The following is a 16848-nucleotide window of genomic DNA, read 5'->3' as shown; positions in this document are numbered from 1 at the left end:
CTGTTAGGAGACAGAACTTGTGACAAGGCAGGCCATGATCAAGACTTGAGGTGTGAGAGCAATTAGTTGCACTAATAGGGCCTTAAAGGAAAAGAGGCTTCCCCTTAAAACATGTAGAGGAGGTCCATTAAGAGAAAGAGCTTAAAATAAAAGAGTAAGAGACAGATAGCTGCCATGGACAGAATGATGGGAGCTGAAAGGGAAAGAAGGAAGGAAAGAAATTGGGAATTAGGGGAGGGGCAATCACTTTTACAACTTTTCTCTGAGACTAGAGAGCCTGGCCAGTGTAAATAGCAGAGGTAAGGAGTAAAAAAAAAATGTCTAAAGTCCCTCCTACACAGGGACTACATCAATAGGTGGTCAAGACCAGAACACCAGGGGAGGCGTGGCCTGATTTCTGACAGAAACAAGATAGCTAGGATATCTGTGATCTAGCAAAGGGCCATCCATGACTCCAGAGTCCTTCAGGGCAGAGCAGAATGGGGCCAGGCTGAGCAGAGAGTGTGGTCTGGGCCGGCGCCTTGGGACTATTTTCTTAATATCTCCCCTAATTCACTTGACTGAATGTGCCAGGCAGTGTACCAAGTCCCAATTCCCTTTTAGTATTCCAACCAATCCCGGGGCACAGGTTTTATTTGATCCCCCACATTTTTACCTGAGGAGCCAAGGCTTAGAGGATATAGCTTTCCCAAGCTTGGAAGTAAGTGGGCATACCAAAATATGAACCTATGTCCCTTTGATACTAAGTATGTGGTCTGAACTCCAACCCTTCCCCCTGCCTCTGAGTGAAGTACCTTGTGTGACTCCTTCAAAATGCTGAGAAGACAATGAAACTCTTCACAGGGGATGGGGGGAGTGTACTCTGGGAAAGAACACATGGGCTGAATTTGGTAGATATGTATAATTTTTCAGTCTGGCCCTATCAAGGGAATACTGTGTGCAATCACAATGGTAAGAATCCATCCACAGTGGCTAGCAGAGGTTATGCACCCATCCCATTTGAGCCTTTGTATAAAGTATCTAACTGCAGTCCTTTGCAATCAGAGCTGGCTCTATGACACAGAACAAACTTGGAGGTAAATGCAGGCTTCTATTTGCCCAGTGAGAAAAAAAACTAGAGAGTGTACAAATTAAGGGCTATATAGTCAGGAAATGGTAAGCATGGATGGGAACGAAGCAATAGAAGACATCAGCGTCTGCTACCCGAGCTACCCATGCCCCCCTGTGTCTGCAAGCTTAATGTGCCCAGAGGAGTGTGAGTTGCTTTGTGTGGCTTTGTGGTGTTTGTTCTCTGAAACGAACTGAGGTTAATGCTCTTAAAAGCTTTTTTAAACCAGAATTGGGCCCATGATACCAGTGACTTTCAGAGGCCAATTGGCAGAGACAGAAATTGAACCTTGAATGTGATATGTAGTGGTGAAATCATACAGGGAAGGAAAGCAAAGGCAGCTTTATCCCAAACATTAGTCTTGTTCTTCTGGTCCATGGCCAGTCTATAACTCTGAGGCTTATATTGATGAGGCCTTTCTTCTTATCTTGTACTCCATACACCAAGGACAATGAGGCTTGAGTTTGAATTGCAAGGTTAGTTCAAAGCAAATAAACTGTTAATAGTATATACTTGATATGCTATTCACAATGTGTGTGAGCACCCATATCTGTCCCCCTATCATTTTTTCTCTTGACACTTTTATGATCTCTAATTTCTCTCCTCAGAAATCCTAGAACATAATTTGGTCAGACTCTTTATGCTTTTTCTTTAACATATAGATGGCAGGTCCCTAGGGATATGTCTTGATATCTGTAGAGTACCAAGTGCTTTGGTTTGTCAAGTGAAATCAAGGGATGACTGTGTTGGGTTGACTAGTGAACCTTTAGGTCCTGGAGGAGCTCCAGGGGCAGACTGGGCTCTTTGTAAATGGCTGTATATAAATGAGCTTCATGCACATTCATGTAAAGGTCAGATAGTGGATTTGGCTTTAGTCAGCAATCAGTCTTGATCACTCAGATGGTGTGTGCCCCTACTTTTATTTCAATTACTTAAGTACTAAAGACAAAAGCTTACCCAAGATTGCATGCCTCCCACATCTCACAGAGCTAGGGTTGACCTGACTTGGAAAGAATCCTAATAATGAAGTCTGTGAAATGGCTTGGTTTGTCCTGAATGGCTAGCAATTCTGATCTGAATGAGGTCCACCTAACCTGCTTTGGAGGGATCCATGCTACAATGCCATCATGTGAGTGGGTCCCCTGTGGCTACACAGATCTTCTCAGTTTCAGGGACATACACTACGCAATATTCTCGGGTCTGAACAGGACAGCTTAAGTGAAAATGTGATTCTTTCTATGTTCTAAGGCTATACTACTTAAATGGTACCCCAATGCCTGCAATGGCTCAACTAGAGTGTCTTAGAAGAGGAAACAGTGATATGTTTCTAATATATAGCATTGTACAAGTGAAATATCTCATCAGAAGTTCCTGTCTCAATTACATGTTAAAGTGGTTTGGGACATATTGGTTAAAACACAGCATTTTATAGATCATTTAAACTATTTTAACCTTTGACTTAAAAATGAGGCTGCTGTTGAGTGGTGGATCTCCTGGGGCATAGAAAGTGTGGGGAGATGGCTCAGTCTGTAAAATGCCTGCTGCACTAGTATGATGATGAACTTGATCTCATCCCACATACATGTGCATGCCTGTGATACCAGCACCTGTTGACAGGTACATATCTATAATCCCAGTCCTACATACAGGTCGACACCTATGGTCCCTGCCCCAGCCATGGGTACACACTTATAATCCCAGCATAGGAGAGGCAAAAGATGGATCCCCAGAACTTGCTGACCAATCCATGAGGAACCCTGCTTCAAAAGACATGGTGGGTGGCTCCTGAGGAACTAGACCTAAGCCTGATCTATAGCCTCCTCATACCCACATACACATACATACATATGCAAGAAATTAAAAAAAAAGAACAAGCACGAATCTCCTCAAACTTACATCCTTTTATCTTCACTTGCCTCCATATTCCCCTGGTTCTTCAAAATTTACAAACTTTAATCAGAGCTCTCCAGGTACCAGTTATGAACATTCTGAAAACTCCTTATTTTATTTCTCAAGTGGATAAGGTTTCAGTCTCCTGGAGCTTTAAATTTTATCTTCTACCTGTGTTTGGTCTAGTAGTGATAGTATTTGAAATCCATAGAAAAACACAATACTGCTTTAGTTAACAGACACGATAATGATTGCTGTTTGCAACCTGCTTAGATTATACTCCTGCTAATAGAATGGGTTAAATCTAAGTGGCAAAGGCATAACCTCACATGAATAGCATTGTTGTGCTAGAAACGGCTACCCTCTATGCTGTTTAAGAATATAGCATCTGAGCTGAAGAGGTAGTTCTGTGGTAGAATGCTTACCTAGCATGCAAGAAGATGCAAGCATGAGAAGCATGGGCTTAATCTCTAGCACATCACACACACACGCACGCACGCGCACACACACACACACATACACGCATGCATGCATGCACACACACACACACACACACACACACACACACACAATATTAGCTATAGTTGCCCTATCACCTTGCTGGGTAGTACACCTTAATATACAAAAGGATTCATGTCATTGAAGAGATGTGACCTCACGAGGCAGTGAGCAGTTAGAATGCTTACTTTATTCCAAAGGAGAAAATGGATAGCAAGATCAAATGCACTCATTTAAGCTAAAACCCATTCCAGAGAAGCTTCGGCTCTCTGGTGAACCCAGAATGTAAGTGGCTTTTCCACAATGCTGTGATGGCAAGGCATTGTAGTGCTACTGGAATGTTCTTTTTCTATTAGAACAGTTGTTCTCAGAAGCATCTCACCCTTCATGTTAGAATATAACTTTTTTAAAGTGTTTACCTTTTTAGAAATCAGGAACTTGAATTTTAAGCAGTTTATTAACGTAATATCAACAGAAACTAAGCTGTTTTAAGGCACCCCCAGAGAGCATCTTTCCTGCACTTTATTCATTCAGTTAAATCAACATTAATTGACTGCTTGTCACATGTAAGGTACTAGTGCGGTCCCAGGGAAACCTTAGAGAAAAAGCAAAATGGACCTACCACATTTAATCATAACCACGAGTTGTAAAGACAAATATTCACCTTTGAGTCATGTGTGAGGACGTATTAGTTGGAATTTCAAGTGATTCTTATACCTGTGCTGATCATGTTTGAGGGAAGGAAGGAGAGACGGGGTGTTTTCAAGCACAGGAAGATATGGCAGGGGTCTCATAGAATTGTTTCCCTTGGAAACAAAGATGATTGGGCTGGGAGGGTAGTGAGTTGTATATAACCCAGAGCCCAAATAAGTCGCCTTGCTCCTTGCACCTCTCTGCTACTCTTTTATGTTCAGGGGTAACCCACATCACCAGTTGTTCCAAAGCTTCTGCAAGATGCATGTGACAAGGCATGCAGACCACTGAAGCGTCTGCAGGTGGAGTGTCCGTTACACATGGTGAAGTGGCTGCTACACATGGTAGAATGTCCACTAGGCAATGTTCCAATGGCTGGCTCTTCTTCACAGTTATAAATAAATAAATAAATAAATAAATAAATAAATAAATAAACAAACAAACAAGTCTGCTTATTTGCTTGTTGATATTTGCTGACTTATGCAGTATAAATAGTTCCATGTGGCTGATTACACCAGCCAGTGATGCATCCCTAAACATAAATATGGAAAGAGATGTGACCCAGTTCTCTACAGTTTCTATCTTACAAGCTCTGTGTCTATAAATAACCATGGGCACAGATCAAAGTAAAGGATGAAAAAATAGCAACTTCTGAATATAACCAAGCATTATCTCCTGTGAAATGCTTCAACGGCCAACACTTTTTTAAAAACTTAGGAATAAATATATTTACCTGCTTGTTAGCACTTGCTGGTTTCTGTGGTATAAGTAGTCCTCCATGGTTTAAAAGCAATGTATTTAACTATGACTTGTATTATTTTTAGTGCTGATTGTGTTCCAAACTGGTCCAGAAAGTTTGCTCATTTATCAGGCAGATTCCCATTCTGATAGGTGGGCATCTTTGTTCCTGTGTACATAAAGCCTTCATGAAATAGTCATGTTCCTGTTTACATGAAGCCTTCAATATTCTCTTTCTCTCTCTGCAGATCAGCAAACAGCAACTGCAGACTGTCAAGGACCGATTCCAGGCTTTCCTCAATGGGGAGACCCAAATTGTGGCTGATGAAGCCTTTATGAATGCTGTCCAGAGCTACTATGAGGCAAGTATAACCGGCAGGATGAGCCAAGGCTACACAGGGATTAGCCCAGGCTACTGAGCTGAAAAGTATAAAAGGAATCTCACTTTAGCTGATGTAGAGGGGTCAGCAGTCAGCTGACAAGAATCTCTAGAGATTTGTTGTGGGGTGTGCTGTAAACAGAAGCTGAGTAGATGACTCAGTAGCCAAAGTGCTTGACACACAAGCCTGGAGACTTGAGTGGAACCTGTAGCTCCACATACAAGTCTGAGTTAAATGCTGTATGCATGTGATCCCAGGTTGAGGAGGTAGAGACAGGAGGATTCTGGAGTTCACTGGTGCCTTAGTCAGTGTTTTGTTGCTGTGGAGAGACACCATGACCACAGCAACTCCTATAGAAGAAAGAATTTGATAGGGGCATAGGGGCATGCTTAAACTTTCAAAGGCTTAGTCCATTATCATTGTGGTGGGAAGCATGATGGCACCCAGGCATACATGATGCTAGAGATGTAACTGGCATCCGCAGATGACAAGAAGAAAGAGAGACCCGGGGCTTGGAGGGGGCTATTTGAAACCTCAAAGCCCACTCCCAGTGACACACTTCCTCTAACAAGGCCACACTTCTGAAACCTTTCAAATAGTGCCATGCCACTCCCTGATGAACAAATATTCAAATCTATTCCCACAACCACCACAGCTGGTCAGTCAACCTAACTCTTAAAGCCTTACATTCCTTTCTGCAAGAGGCTCTCTAGCATCCGCATGCACTGGACACATATATGCATACACACACATGAATATACATACATGAAAAAAACTGCTGTTTTCAAGCTGATTTTTATAACAGCCAATGTGCTGAGTGTTATCCTAGAACATAACACAGTTACAGTTAGTTACCAATAACATTTTCCATTTTGTTAATAGACAGAAGCTTGGAAAGAGCAAATCAACTACTCAAGGCCACACAACCATTAACACGATGGCACTAAGACTTTAAGTCTAAGCCTTAGACCATTTCCAATGCATGGCAGCACCTCCTAGGGTTCCCGGGACACTTTTCTCTTTCCTTCTATTGAAGTGGTACTGGTAGTATCTCTTTTGGAGTTTCAGGCACTTCTCAGAATTCTTGCCTCCTGAGAAACCCTATCAAGGAAAGAGTGTATCTTTAGTACACATCTCAAGTAACTTTGCCTAAGAACCTGTTTACCACTGAACCTTGGGGTTTTCTTGGCAAAGTGGACTTGTAGTTCCACAAGAATTTGTAACTTTTATAAGCATTCTTCCACCAAGAATATCTGATATCATGTGGGTATCACTAACTGTGACTCTAACACACCCTCCAATGGGCAATATTTTCCTGATGTGTGTTTTCCAATGTGATTACTAAGTCATTGCCAAGCACTTCACTTTATAGAGTGCTTTGTCAATGTGAACCATGTAAAAGTCATCTGTGTTTGTAATTGCATGCCAAAGGTGATTTACTCGTTTTCAGAACAGATAACAATCTTTGTTGGAGTCCAGTTCCAGGAGGTCAGAGAAAAGGGAGAGATGTGGAGTTGGCAACTATTAAACACACAGGAGACTTATCTGAGGAGCAAAGCTTAATTCCCTCAGTATTTATTTTTCTCTTAAGCCTTTTATACCACATAAGACACTCTCTCACTTGACTCCTCCCCCAATAAACCTCTTGCACTAACTCCATTGCATGTGAAGTATTTGTGTCCTGGCATACCTTGGCAGGGCCCACCTAAAGGCACCCACTTTGGCCCTCTTTTTTTATCACTAAAGTTTTCATTTTCCATCCTTCGCAAATCTTGCATCTCTAAGCATTGTTGCTCTATAAAAATCATCTTCATTATGATCTGCATGTAAATTGCACAGTGAGGAGTGAGATTTTCCCATTGGGGGGAAATCACACTATGCTAGATACAGTGGGATTCTTTTACATAGTAACTATGACAAATGCAATAGGAACACAATAGCAGCAGATAGGAGAAGGCCCAGCAGAAGCAGGGGGCATTCAGGAGATACCCCTTGGGACTTTACCTCCCTGGGGTGCACTCACCATATAGCTGTGCCCTCCAGGGAGCTGCACTCCTTAAGCTCCAATATTGACTGTATCTGCTCCAACGTGTCCACTGCCAAACCCTAAGAAACTAATTCATCAATATTCACAATATGGGGGCACCATGCCATCATTAGCACATAATAATCATGACAGACTGTGAAATAAATATGAAGAAAGTTAACACAATCTTTTCCTTATGGGGTTACTTCCTGTGTGTTCTCTCTACTTCCCTCCCCCCTCCCTTCCTCCTTCCCTTTCTCCCTCTCTAGTTAGGTTGCTGTTAAGTGCATGCAGCCAGCCCACCAGTCAGTTCCATCCATGTGCTTTCAATAGAACTGACACCTTGTTACATTGTTGCAACACTCTCCAGTTAGAATTTCCCTCCTGTCATGGAGAGAAAGGAAAAAGTTTGTAGTGAGCTTTTGTGAGCCACATGTTGTTCCTTGGCTAGCTAGGTAGCATTCACTAAGTTTAGAGCCAGAGATTCATTTGATGTGCTGTGTTCTTAATGGGGTTTCTGTATAGGGGCATTCTAGAAGTTGAGGTCACTTTTATATACGTCCCAATTTAAACCTTTTCTTTTAAATGCTACAAATAATGCCTACCATTGCTAGTGATCATCCATCTTGTAGCTTTATTTTAAATGATACAAGCCTTCAGTTGTAGAAATGAGATTTGGGTTCTCAGTCATATATGGCTTTGAATAGCTTGAATATATCTAGCAAAGTATTTTACACAGATACTGCCTGGAAATGAAATTGATCCCCTCTGTTATGATAAACCTTGAGGGGGTCCTTGCATGGGGGACCATGGGTGATTCCATGGCAGAGACAGAGCTGAAGTGAGAAGCTTTATTAGAAAGGGGAGGGAGGGGGAAAGAAAGAGAAGAGAGGCAAAGAGACATAGAGACACCGAGAAGACAGAAGAGAAGACGGAGCAGGAAAAGTCCTGTCTGCCCCAGGGGAACAGCGGGGAAGATCGCAAGAAGAGATCTGGAAAAGAGCAGAAAGAGAAGAGAGAAAAGAGCCAGAAAGAGAGGATAAGTGGGTGAGGGTCTTTCTTTTAAAGGGGTCCTTGGCACCTGCTTGCAGACCAGTACTCTTGGAACCCTGGGCTGACCAGAGCACTGCCTGAGTGCATTCTGTCAGGTGACTGGGGCAGGCCAACATGATTCCTGAATCCCTACACTTTCGGTCCCCAGATTCTGATAGCCAATGAGAAAGCAATGAGGGAATGCCTGTCAGAACATGCAGCCCCTCCTCATGTTTATGCTCATCTACTGGAGTTTATAAATCTGTATATGATAAATCCTAATTAGGATGCTCATTTGACTAATGATGCAAATTAAAAGAAAGTGCCATTTCTATTAATTAAATTTGAAGATTAATCAGCAGCAGCATGCTAATGAATGAGTCTTTGGAAGTTATGAATTCCATAGTGATTTGTTATTTTCCTTGATAGTGGCTAGTTTTATACAAAAAAAAAAAAAAAAGCTCCTTATGGATCTGTTAAGAACACGAGTGCTTGAATCTTCCTGCTAGGATTTGAGTAGCACAGGAAAGAATGTAGGGATTAGAGATCCAGCTGCTGTCTTCATTACTGAGGCTTTAGTGAGCCTTAGATTGAAGTTTCTGGAAAGTCTAATCCGCTACCAGAGGTGGGAGATCAGGATTAGTACTGTGCCTGCCATACCTCTCAGGGGGTGGTGTATCCCTTTCTCCTTTTCCTTCTCCCCTAGGCTGTGAAGAAACCCGTACCTCTTCCTCACCCTGCCCAAAGATCATGTGCACTCCTGGTAACTTTCGCCTCTGCCTGGACTTGGTGTTGTAAATGATCTACAGCTAACACAAACTGGTTTAAACCTAACAGGGATTTTTCTCAAACACGCGCACACACACACACACACACACACACACACACACACACACACACACACCAAAAACAAATTCCCAGGGTTAGGGCTAGTCTTGGCCATGATTACATTCAGAGATGTCAATAATGTACATTCTCCCTCCATCCTTCTGGAGGCTTTGCCATGCATTCTCTGCGGATATACATACATTCTCCACCACCATAATATTTCTTCCTATTTCAACCTAACAATAGCAATGGCATGGCATTTTAAAGAACTTGTCGCCAGAGACACTGAGAGTAGTAAGTAGAGAGTCATCATTTGCTAGGGAATGAATTGTATACTATAGTCATAAGGAGCCATTATGGCAAAAGAAAAGGAGCTAGGAAGCACTGTCTTCTATCCACTTATTTGCTTACCCAGCCCACTCTGACCCAAACCAGCCACCCTTAGATTCCAGGGAAAAGGGGGAAGTGGGCACAGACAGAACCCAAGCTTTCCGATGGCTGTACAGAGCACACAGGTTTATTTTTTCCTTTCTAGTGGCCCTGATTGCCAGGAACAAATCAGACAGGCTGTAGATGAATCCTTTAATCACTTGAATTATGGCTACGAAGTCTGAAGGCTACAGTAGATTGATTCTCTCAGGTGTGCCCCAATCATTACATCATTTTCTTTTGACATCCATATAGTCCTCCGGCCAGCCATGAAGGCAGTATCAGGATGTCCAAATGTTCAAATGTCTCATAAGTTTAAGCCTTAATCTCTTCATCTACAAAAAATAATGTGTGTGTGTGTGTGTGTGTGTGTGTGAGAGAGAGAGAGAGAGAGAGAGAGAGAGAGAGAGAGAGAGAGAGAGAGAGAGAGAGAGGCCATATGGTAGTTTCATTTTCTTTTCTTTTCATATCAAGCTTTAATCCTATTCATGTTGGGACACTTTATTTTTTGAAAAGGTGTGTGTGTGTGTGTGTGTGTGTGTGTGTGTGTGTGTGTGTAATCAACACACAGAGCATACATAGCAGTCAGAGGACAACTTACCAGGAGCCTGTTTCCTCCTACATTATTTTTGAGGCAGGGTCTCCCTTGTTTCTGCTATAGATTCATTTTTATAATTTATTTGTTTTTATTTTATGTGTATTGCTGTTTTGCCTGCATGTATGTCTGTGTGAGGATGCAGGATCCCCATAACTGTAGTTACAGACAGCTGTGAGCTGCCATGTGGGTGCTGGGGATTGAACCCAGGTCCTTTGGAAGAGCAGCCAGTGCTCTTAAGCACAGAGCCATCTCTCCAGCCCCCTCTGCTGTAGATTGTTATGTGGTTCAAGGAATTGGATATTGGGACTTGTGTTGCAAATTCATATGCCTATTAGGCCATCACCTTCACCAAGGATAACTTCCTTTTTTGAAAGAGAAAACTATCTTCTCTAGCCTCAGTCTGCCAGCCCTCAGTCTGCCAGTGAGAGAGTGGGAGCTTGCTCAACCTGCCCTGCAAAGGGCACATCTGTTAGGTGTGAATGTGCTCCTTTACAAAACAATCTGGAGGTTGCTTAGCAATCACTGGGGAAGGCAAGGCTAATGTCACCATGAATCTGAAAATCTTCCATCTCTCAATGAGGCCTGTCTGGAGATGACAGAGGACCAGGGTAGGTTTATGGATGTCCTGGGTAGAACTGTTGGAGTCGCATATCACAGCCGCTAAGAAAGGGAAACAAAAATAGAGTACAAAGAGATAAGATAGTATTCATGCAAGCTGATGCCAGCCTGAGCCTCGATTCTCTTTTGGTGGACTAGGAAGCCAAGGAAATTAGTTTCCAGCTAGTGTCCACAGCCCTTCTTCCCACACTGATGTACTCATGACTCCTGCAGGGACTGAAGTCACGTCTACTTCTAAACTGGTAGATTACATCCCTATTCAGAGTCCTCTTGGCTCTACTCTCATCAAAGATGGAAAGCTGTATTGCCATCACATGTTGGTGAAAGACAATGAGGTGAATAGGAGTGAAGGGACTTCTAAAGCCACCACAATGGGTTTAGCATATACTGAGTGAATACTCTGTTCAAGAAAGGGACCAGAAGCAGCATATCCAGAATATATTGTTATTATTCTGTCTTCTCCTGGCTATGGCTTCCACAGACCATTGTTCCTAACTCACTTGTTTGGAAGCCCATGTATATATCTGCCAACTCCCATTTTCCCATCTCACCCTCATATAATCTGGTTAATCAACAGGGTTTCTGCTGGGAGAAATATATGTGATTCTCATCAGTGCACTCCAACAATTATCTGGCATCAGCTGGGTGCAAGACAGTATTTTAGGTACCAAAAACCAATTTATAAACAAACAAGGAGTTTGTGAGATGGCTTAGTTGATAAAACACTTCCCAAGCAAGTTATGATATGAGTTTGGATCCTTAGGACCATGTAGGAAAAGATGTGCACAGTAGCATAGCATGTGACTGTAATCACAGTATTTCTAGAACAAGATGGGAGATGGGGAAAAGAGAACCCTTAGAAACTCCTGGGTTAGCTAGTCTGGTGTAAGCAGCAGTGAACAAGAGGCCTTGTCTCAAACAAGGTAGAAGGTAAGGACCAAAACTGGAAGTTATCTTCTGGCCTCTTTATGAACACAGTAGCACTTATGAGTACACACACACACACACACACACACACACACACACACACACACGGGGATGGGGAAGGTTAAAAATTAAGAGTAAGAGAAAATATAATACTATCTTCCCAATCTACCTTGAGATTCAAATATTTACCAAATAGTCATAAAATTATGATGAGTAGAAGCTAGGGGAAAGAGAATGTGATATCAAGAGTTTAATTAGGCTGTCTTGGTTTATAGAACACTGGCATGGGCAGCCGAGGAGGGGGATGGGGATCATGACTCCACTGTTGAATATTTCTAAACTTCTTGCAATCATTAGAGTTGAGATCAAAGAGCGAGTCCCTTTTGTTTATGCCACCACTTCTCTTTACCTGGCCCCTCTAAGGACCTCCAGGTGGCTCCTTCCACTCTTGTGCCATGTCCTACTGCTGGCCAGTGACTGTATTGCCTATGCCCCGGCTTCTGGATATGTAGCCTTTCCTTTTCCTCTCATGCCAGCACTCTCCAACACCTCACTACCATGGCAGAACCTCCATTTTCCCTGTTTCTTCCGACACTTGGCATTGTTACCCAAATTGCTCCCTCAGCCTGAAATACCTATGTCTTCTCGGTTCTGTCCTTTGCTCACATGCACTTACCATCTCAGAGCTGTTTACTGCTGGAAGGTTTTCACGACCACCATAGACTCCTGCATAGGCTCCCCATCTGCTGTGTTCTCATTGGCCAGTGTAGACTCCCACATAGGCTGCCCTGTCTGCTGATTCTATGTTGTCAGTGATCATCCCAGATTGTAGTTATTTTGTATGAGATTATTAAGATAATTCTGTTGCACTGTGTGAGTGTTCAGTCTGTACCTTTCTGCTATTGTACCCTCGGTACCTAGTACAGGGTGTCCTATCTAGTAAGCACTAAGAGAAAGAATGAAATGGTTCATGAAGACATTGCAGCTGTAAGGATAATTCTAAGACCTCATAATTCAATTTTCTCAGCATATGGATGTGAAATTTGCGAATCAATCAGAGAGGGAAGTGATTTAGTCCAGGTGACACAGCATCATGGTTTTGCTTTCTAGTTCAAAATGCTGCATTATCTTCCTAAAGATGTCTCAACTTTTTACATTATTATTCTTCTGTATATCTACACATGATTTCTCTCTCTCCCTCCCTTCCTTCCTCCCTTTCTCCTTCCCTTCTTTCCTCATTGACCTCAGGTGTCTTCCTCAATACCTCTCCAACATATTTCTTGAGACATGATCTCTCATTGAACATAGAACTTACATATTTGGCCAGCCTGGCTAGCCAGCCAGTAAGCTTCAGGGTTCACCCTGTCTTCATCTTGCCAGTGCTGGGAATATAGCTGTACATTACCATGCCCTGCATTTTTACATGGCTGCTAATGGTCAAAGTCAAGTCCTCATGTTTACCCACCAATCAAGCGCTTTATGGACTGAGCTATCTCCCAAGCTCCCTGTTCTTTCAGACCAAGGCCAATAGCTGGATTCAAACATGTAGGGTTAAGCAAATCCTCATTAGGCAGAGCAGGTTCTCCTGGGAATTCCATAGATCATGAAGGCTGGGTCGTACATGAAATGTATTTGAAATATTTCCTCTAGCTGACTTAAAAATTAATTCTTAAATATAACTGAACTCCAGGTCCCAGGCAGTCAGAGCACGCCAGGAAAGCAAACCCTCAGCCCCCTTCTCTAAATCACTTCATTAAGTCAACAATAGATGGAGGCCATAATAGTCACAGTTTTCTACCCTGTATAATGCTGACATAATGTACAAAGCTACCTCCTTTCCACCAAGCTCCTGGGTGATACCTTGGGAGATTACAGGTCCAGTGCTGGAGTCTGGCAAGGGATGAATGTTTGCACGTCCTCTGCAGGACCTTTATGCACCTTCTGGAGCATGACCAGGACACAGCTCTGGGGAGTCAGTTATTTTCCTCTCTGTGAAGCAGTAGCCGCAGTAGTACACTCCATAACTGCATGTGAGCTTCCAAGTGTGAGCAGTGGAGCAAGAGAAAACTAGTGAGGTGCACCCTCCTGGAACTCAGGCAGCAAAGCTGGAAGACTTATTTGAAGAGCCTCAAAGGGAAGGAGGAACCAGAGTGAAGGGAAAGACCACATGGAGATTAAGGAGATAGTTTTGCTGGACAAGCATGAAAACCCAAGTTTGAATCCTCAAAACCCACATCAAAAGCTTCTGAGTATAGTTTGCATGCTTCTGTAACCTTGGTCACCATGGGAAAAAGGAAACCACAGCAAGACTGGGCCTGCTGGCTACCAGCCTAACTTCAGGTTTAGCAAGGGACTCTGTCTCGAGGAATAGGGTGGAATGTGATCAAACAGGACACTGAATGTCCTCCCTGGGCTCTAAGCATGCGCTAGAGTGGATATTCATACATACATGCTCATGTCCCCATCCTCTCCCTCCCCTACTCTTCCTCTATGTCTTTGTCACCTTGTAAGAGGTTGGGTGCACTTTCCAGAGTAGACTGAACCTAACAGCTGCACTATTTTTAGTTCACTTTCACAGCACCATGTGCTATCCGGAGACTGGAGATAATTTGAGGAGCATGGATGTACTCCTTATACATGTAGAATTGCATGTCAGTCATGGAGGCATAAAATTAACACATGTTTTCCTGATACTTAATTCCATTTACCATAAGTATCCTTTAGAGAATACATGCGATGTGTGTAGTGGCTAACATTTAAGTGCTGTATGCTAGATACTTAATGACAATAATAACAACCCCTGTGGCATTTAGGGATCCAGGCACTGTTGTAAGTGCTCTTTTCAAAATGACTCGTTTAATTAAAACACCTGTATGGAGTCGGTTATTACCCAGTTTTATAGACAGGACATTAAAGTTTCCAAGAGGATCACTTAGTACAGTTCACACAGGCACTGAGTGGCAGAGGCTGGGGGAGGGGGAGCCCTGCCCAGTCAAAGCACAGCCTGTGCTCTGCATGAACCTGGCATGAGCTCAATCCTGTGGCCACCGGGTAAGCTCAGTAGTTCTCCCTTCTGTTGTGGTCTCCACTTTCACAGCTTCATTTAGACTGAAGGTATTAAATGAAAAAAAAAAAAAGAAAGAAAGAAAAGAAATCTCAGAGCTAAGCAATTCACACACTTTAAATAGCTCTTAGTATAATGTATTGCTATAATTGTTTTCTCACTGGAATTGGTGCTAGTCTTTTTCAGACTTATAGATTAAACTTTATCAAAGTAGAACAAACAACACAGTGCAAGGAAGGAAAGTGTAATAAGACCTGTGGTTTCAGGCCGTCAGTGAGGGTCATGGGGCAAACCCCGGGCATAATGGGACATACTGTTATTTTTTTTTTTACTATTGAATTAAGATTGGGGCATGAGCTGGGTGTTGGTGGTGCATGCCTTTAATCCCAGCACTTGGGAGGCAGAGGCAGGTGGACCTTTGTGAGTTCGAGGCCAGCTTGGTCTACACAGCTAGTTCCAGGACAGACACCAAAGCCAAAGAAATACAGAGAAATCCTGCCTCAAAAAAAAAAAAAAAAAAAAAAAGATTGGGGCATAAAAAAGTATACAAGGGACTTGTTTGAAATTGCAGAGCAAGGACTTAAACTGTGGGAAATGATCCACACTGGTACATTGTATGATACATGTGAAGGGTGCAGACATGAGCACAGGCACCTTCATGGCTGACATCATCTTTCTTGGCCCTCTCTTGCTCAGGTGTTTCTCAAGAGTGACCGTGTGGCCCGCATGGTGCAGAGTGGTGGCTGCTCAGCCAATGATTCTAGGGAGGTCTTCAAGAAACACATTGAGAAGAGGGTGCGCAGCCTGCCTGAGATTGACGGGCTCAGCAAGGAGACCGTGCTGAGCTCATGGATGGCCAAGTTTGATGCCATCTACCGTGGTGAGGAGGACCCCAGGAAGCAGCAAGCCCGGATGACAGCCAGTGCCGCTTCTGAGTTGATTCTGAGCAAGGAACAACTCTATGAGATGTTCCAGAATATTCTTGGCATCAAGAAATTTGAACATCAACTCCTGTATAATGCCTGTCAGGTAGGTGCCTCTTCCTTGATTCTTGAGCTATGGGTCAAGCAGACCCAATATGGCTTATCTGGGTGATCATATTTTATAAGTGTGCTGATGAAGATTGATTTTATTGAAGACTAATTATAATTGTGGTTTTATAAGATATTAAAAAGCACTGAGTCATTCATGTGAGCCCTTAGATGGCTCCTGGTTTCATGGATTCTAGGACTGGCCTCATTGTGGCTAAATTGGGGTAAATAGGCCCCATGAGAATGGGCCTTAGAGTATAACAGATCTAACAATGCATAGTATACGGTTATTACAAAGATAGTTCTGCCTTAAAGTGGGCAGTGTGTTCAGGATGAGGCATTCCTGTGTCTTCAGCCAAGAAGAGAGCTAGGAGACACAAAACCTGAGTGTCCAGGGTGATTGGCACAGAAATGCTGCTCAACTTTGAGTTGAATTATAGCTCAATTCAGTCACAGCATTAATCTCTGAGTGCATCAGAGTGAGAGGTGGACCTTGGGTTCTGCTCAATACTAACCTACACAGGTTTACATTTCCCTGGCTGGAGGCTTGCAGAACATGCTATGGGAGACTATGATTTCCTACACGCCCATCTAGTGCCATGTATTCCTTCAGCACATAGTCACATGACTTTGAGCTATTCTGTGTGTGATCCTTGAGAGCATGTTGAAAAGGTGCATTCCTGTTGCATCCAAAGAGAGTTTTAACCTGCTGCCAGCCCAGGAATTTGATTTTCAAACAAGGGCATCCCTTCCTGGTAACAATGTTGTCCATTCCCCACTGAGAACTGTCAGAATACTGGAAACTTTGCTCTGATTCGCCTGGGTCAATGCTAGGCCAGACACAGGATAAAGAGAAACACTTGTAATGGATTAGCCAAGGGCTTCCAGTGCTCAGACTTGCAGAGCCTGAGGAAATTCTCTTCTGACCTCTCACTAGCTTTGAGGCCTTGGTGTTTTGGGGCCATCTCCATATTGATTTGAAATTAGA

General features: G+C 43.0%; 1 protein-coding gene across 12 annotated transcripts in view; it reads left to right on the top strand.

The window, feature by feature from the left end:
- The window catches only part of Cadps (calcium dependent secretion activator), a 439844-nt gene that overhangs the window by 92052 nt on the left and 330944 nt on the right, over nt 1–16848 (top strand). For all 12 annotated transcript variants that reach the window (XM_051206877.1, XM_051206873.1, XM_051206871.1 and 9 more), the window contains exons 2-3: nt 5176–5289; nt 15526–15858. In XM_051206877.1, coding sequence (XP_051062834.1) covers nt 5176–5289; nt 15526–15858 — 447 coding nt within the window. The remainder of the gene's footprint in view (nt 1–5175; nt 5290–15525; nt 15859–16848) is intronic.

This window comes from Phodopus roborovskii, unplaced genomic scaffold (genome assembly GCF_943737965.1).
Source record: "Phodopus roborovskii unplaced genomic scaffold, PHOROB, whole genome shotgun sequence".
NCBI classification, from domain to species: Eukaryota; Metazoa; Chordata; class Mammalia; order Rodentia; family Cricetidae; genus Phodopus; species Phodopus roborovskii.
The sequence above is the reverse complement of the archived record's forward strand: the minus strand, read 5'-3'. Positions and strand labels throughout refer to the sequence as shown.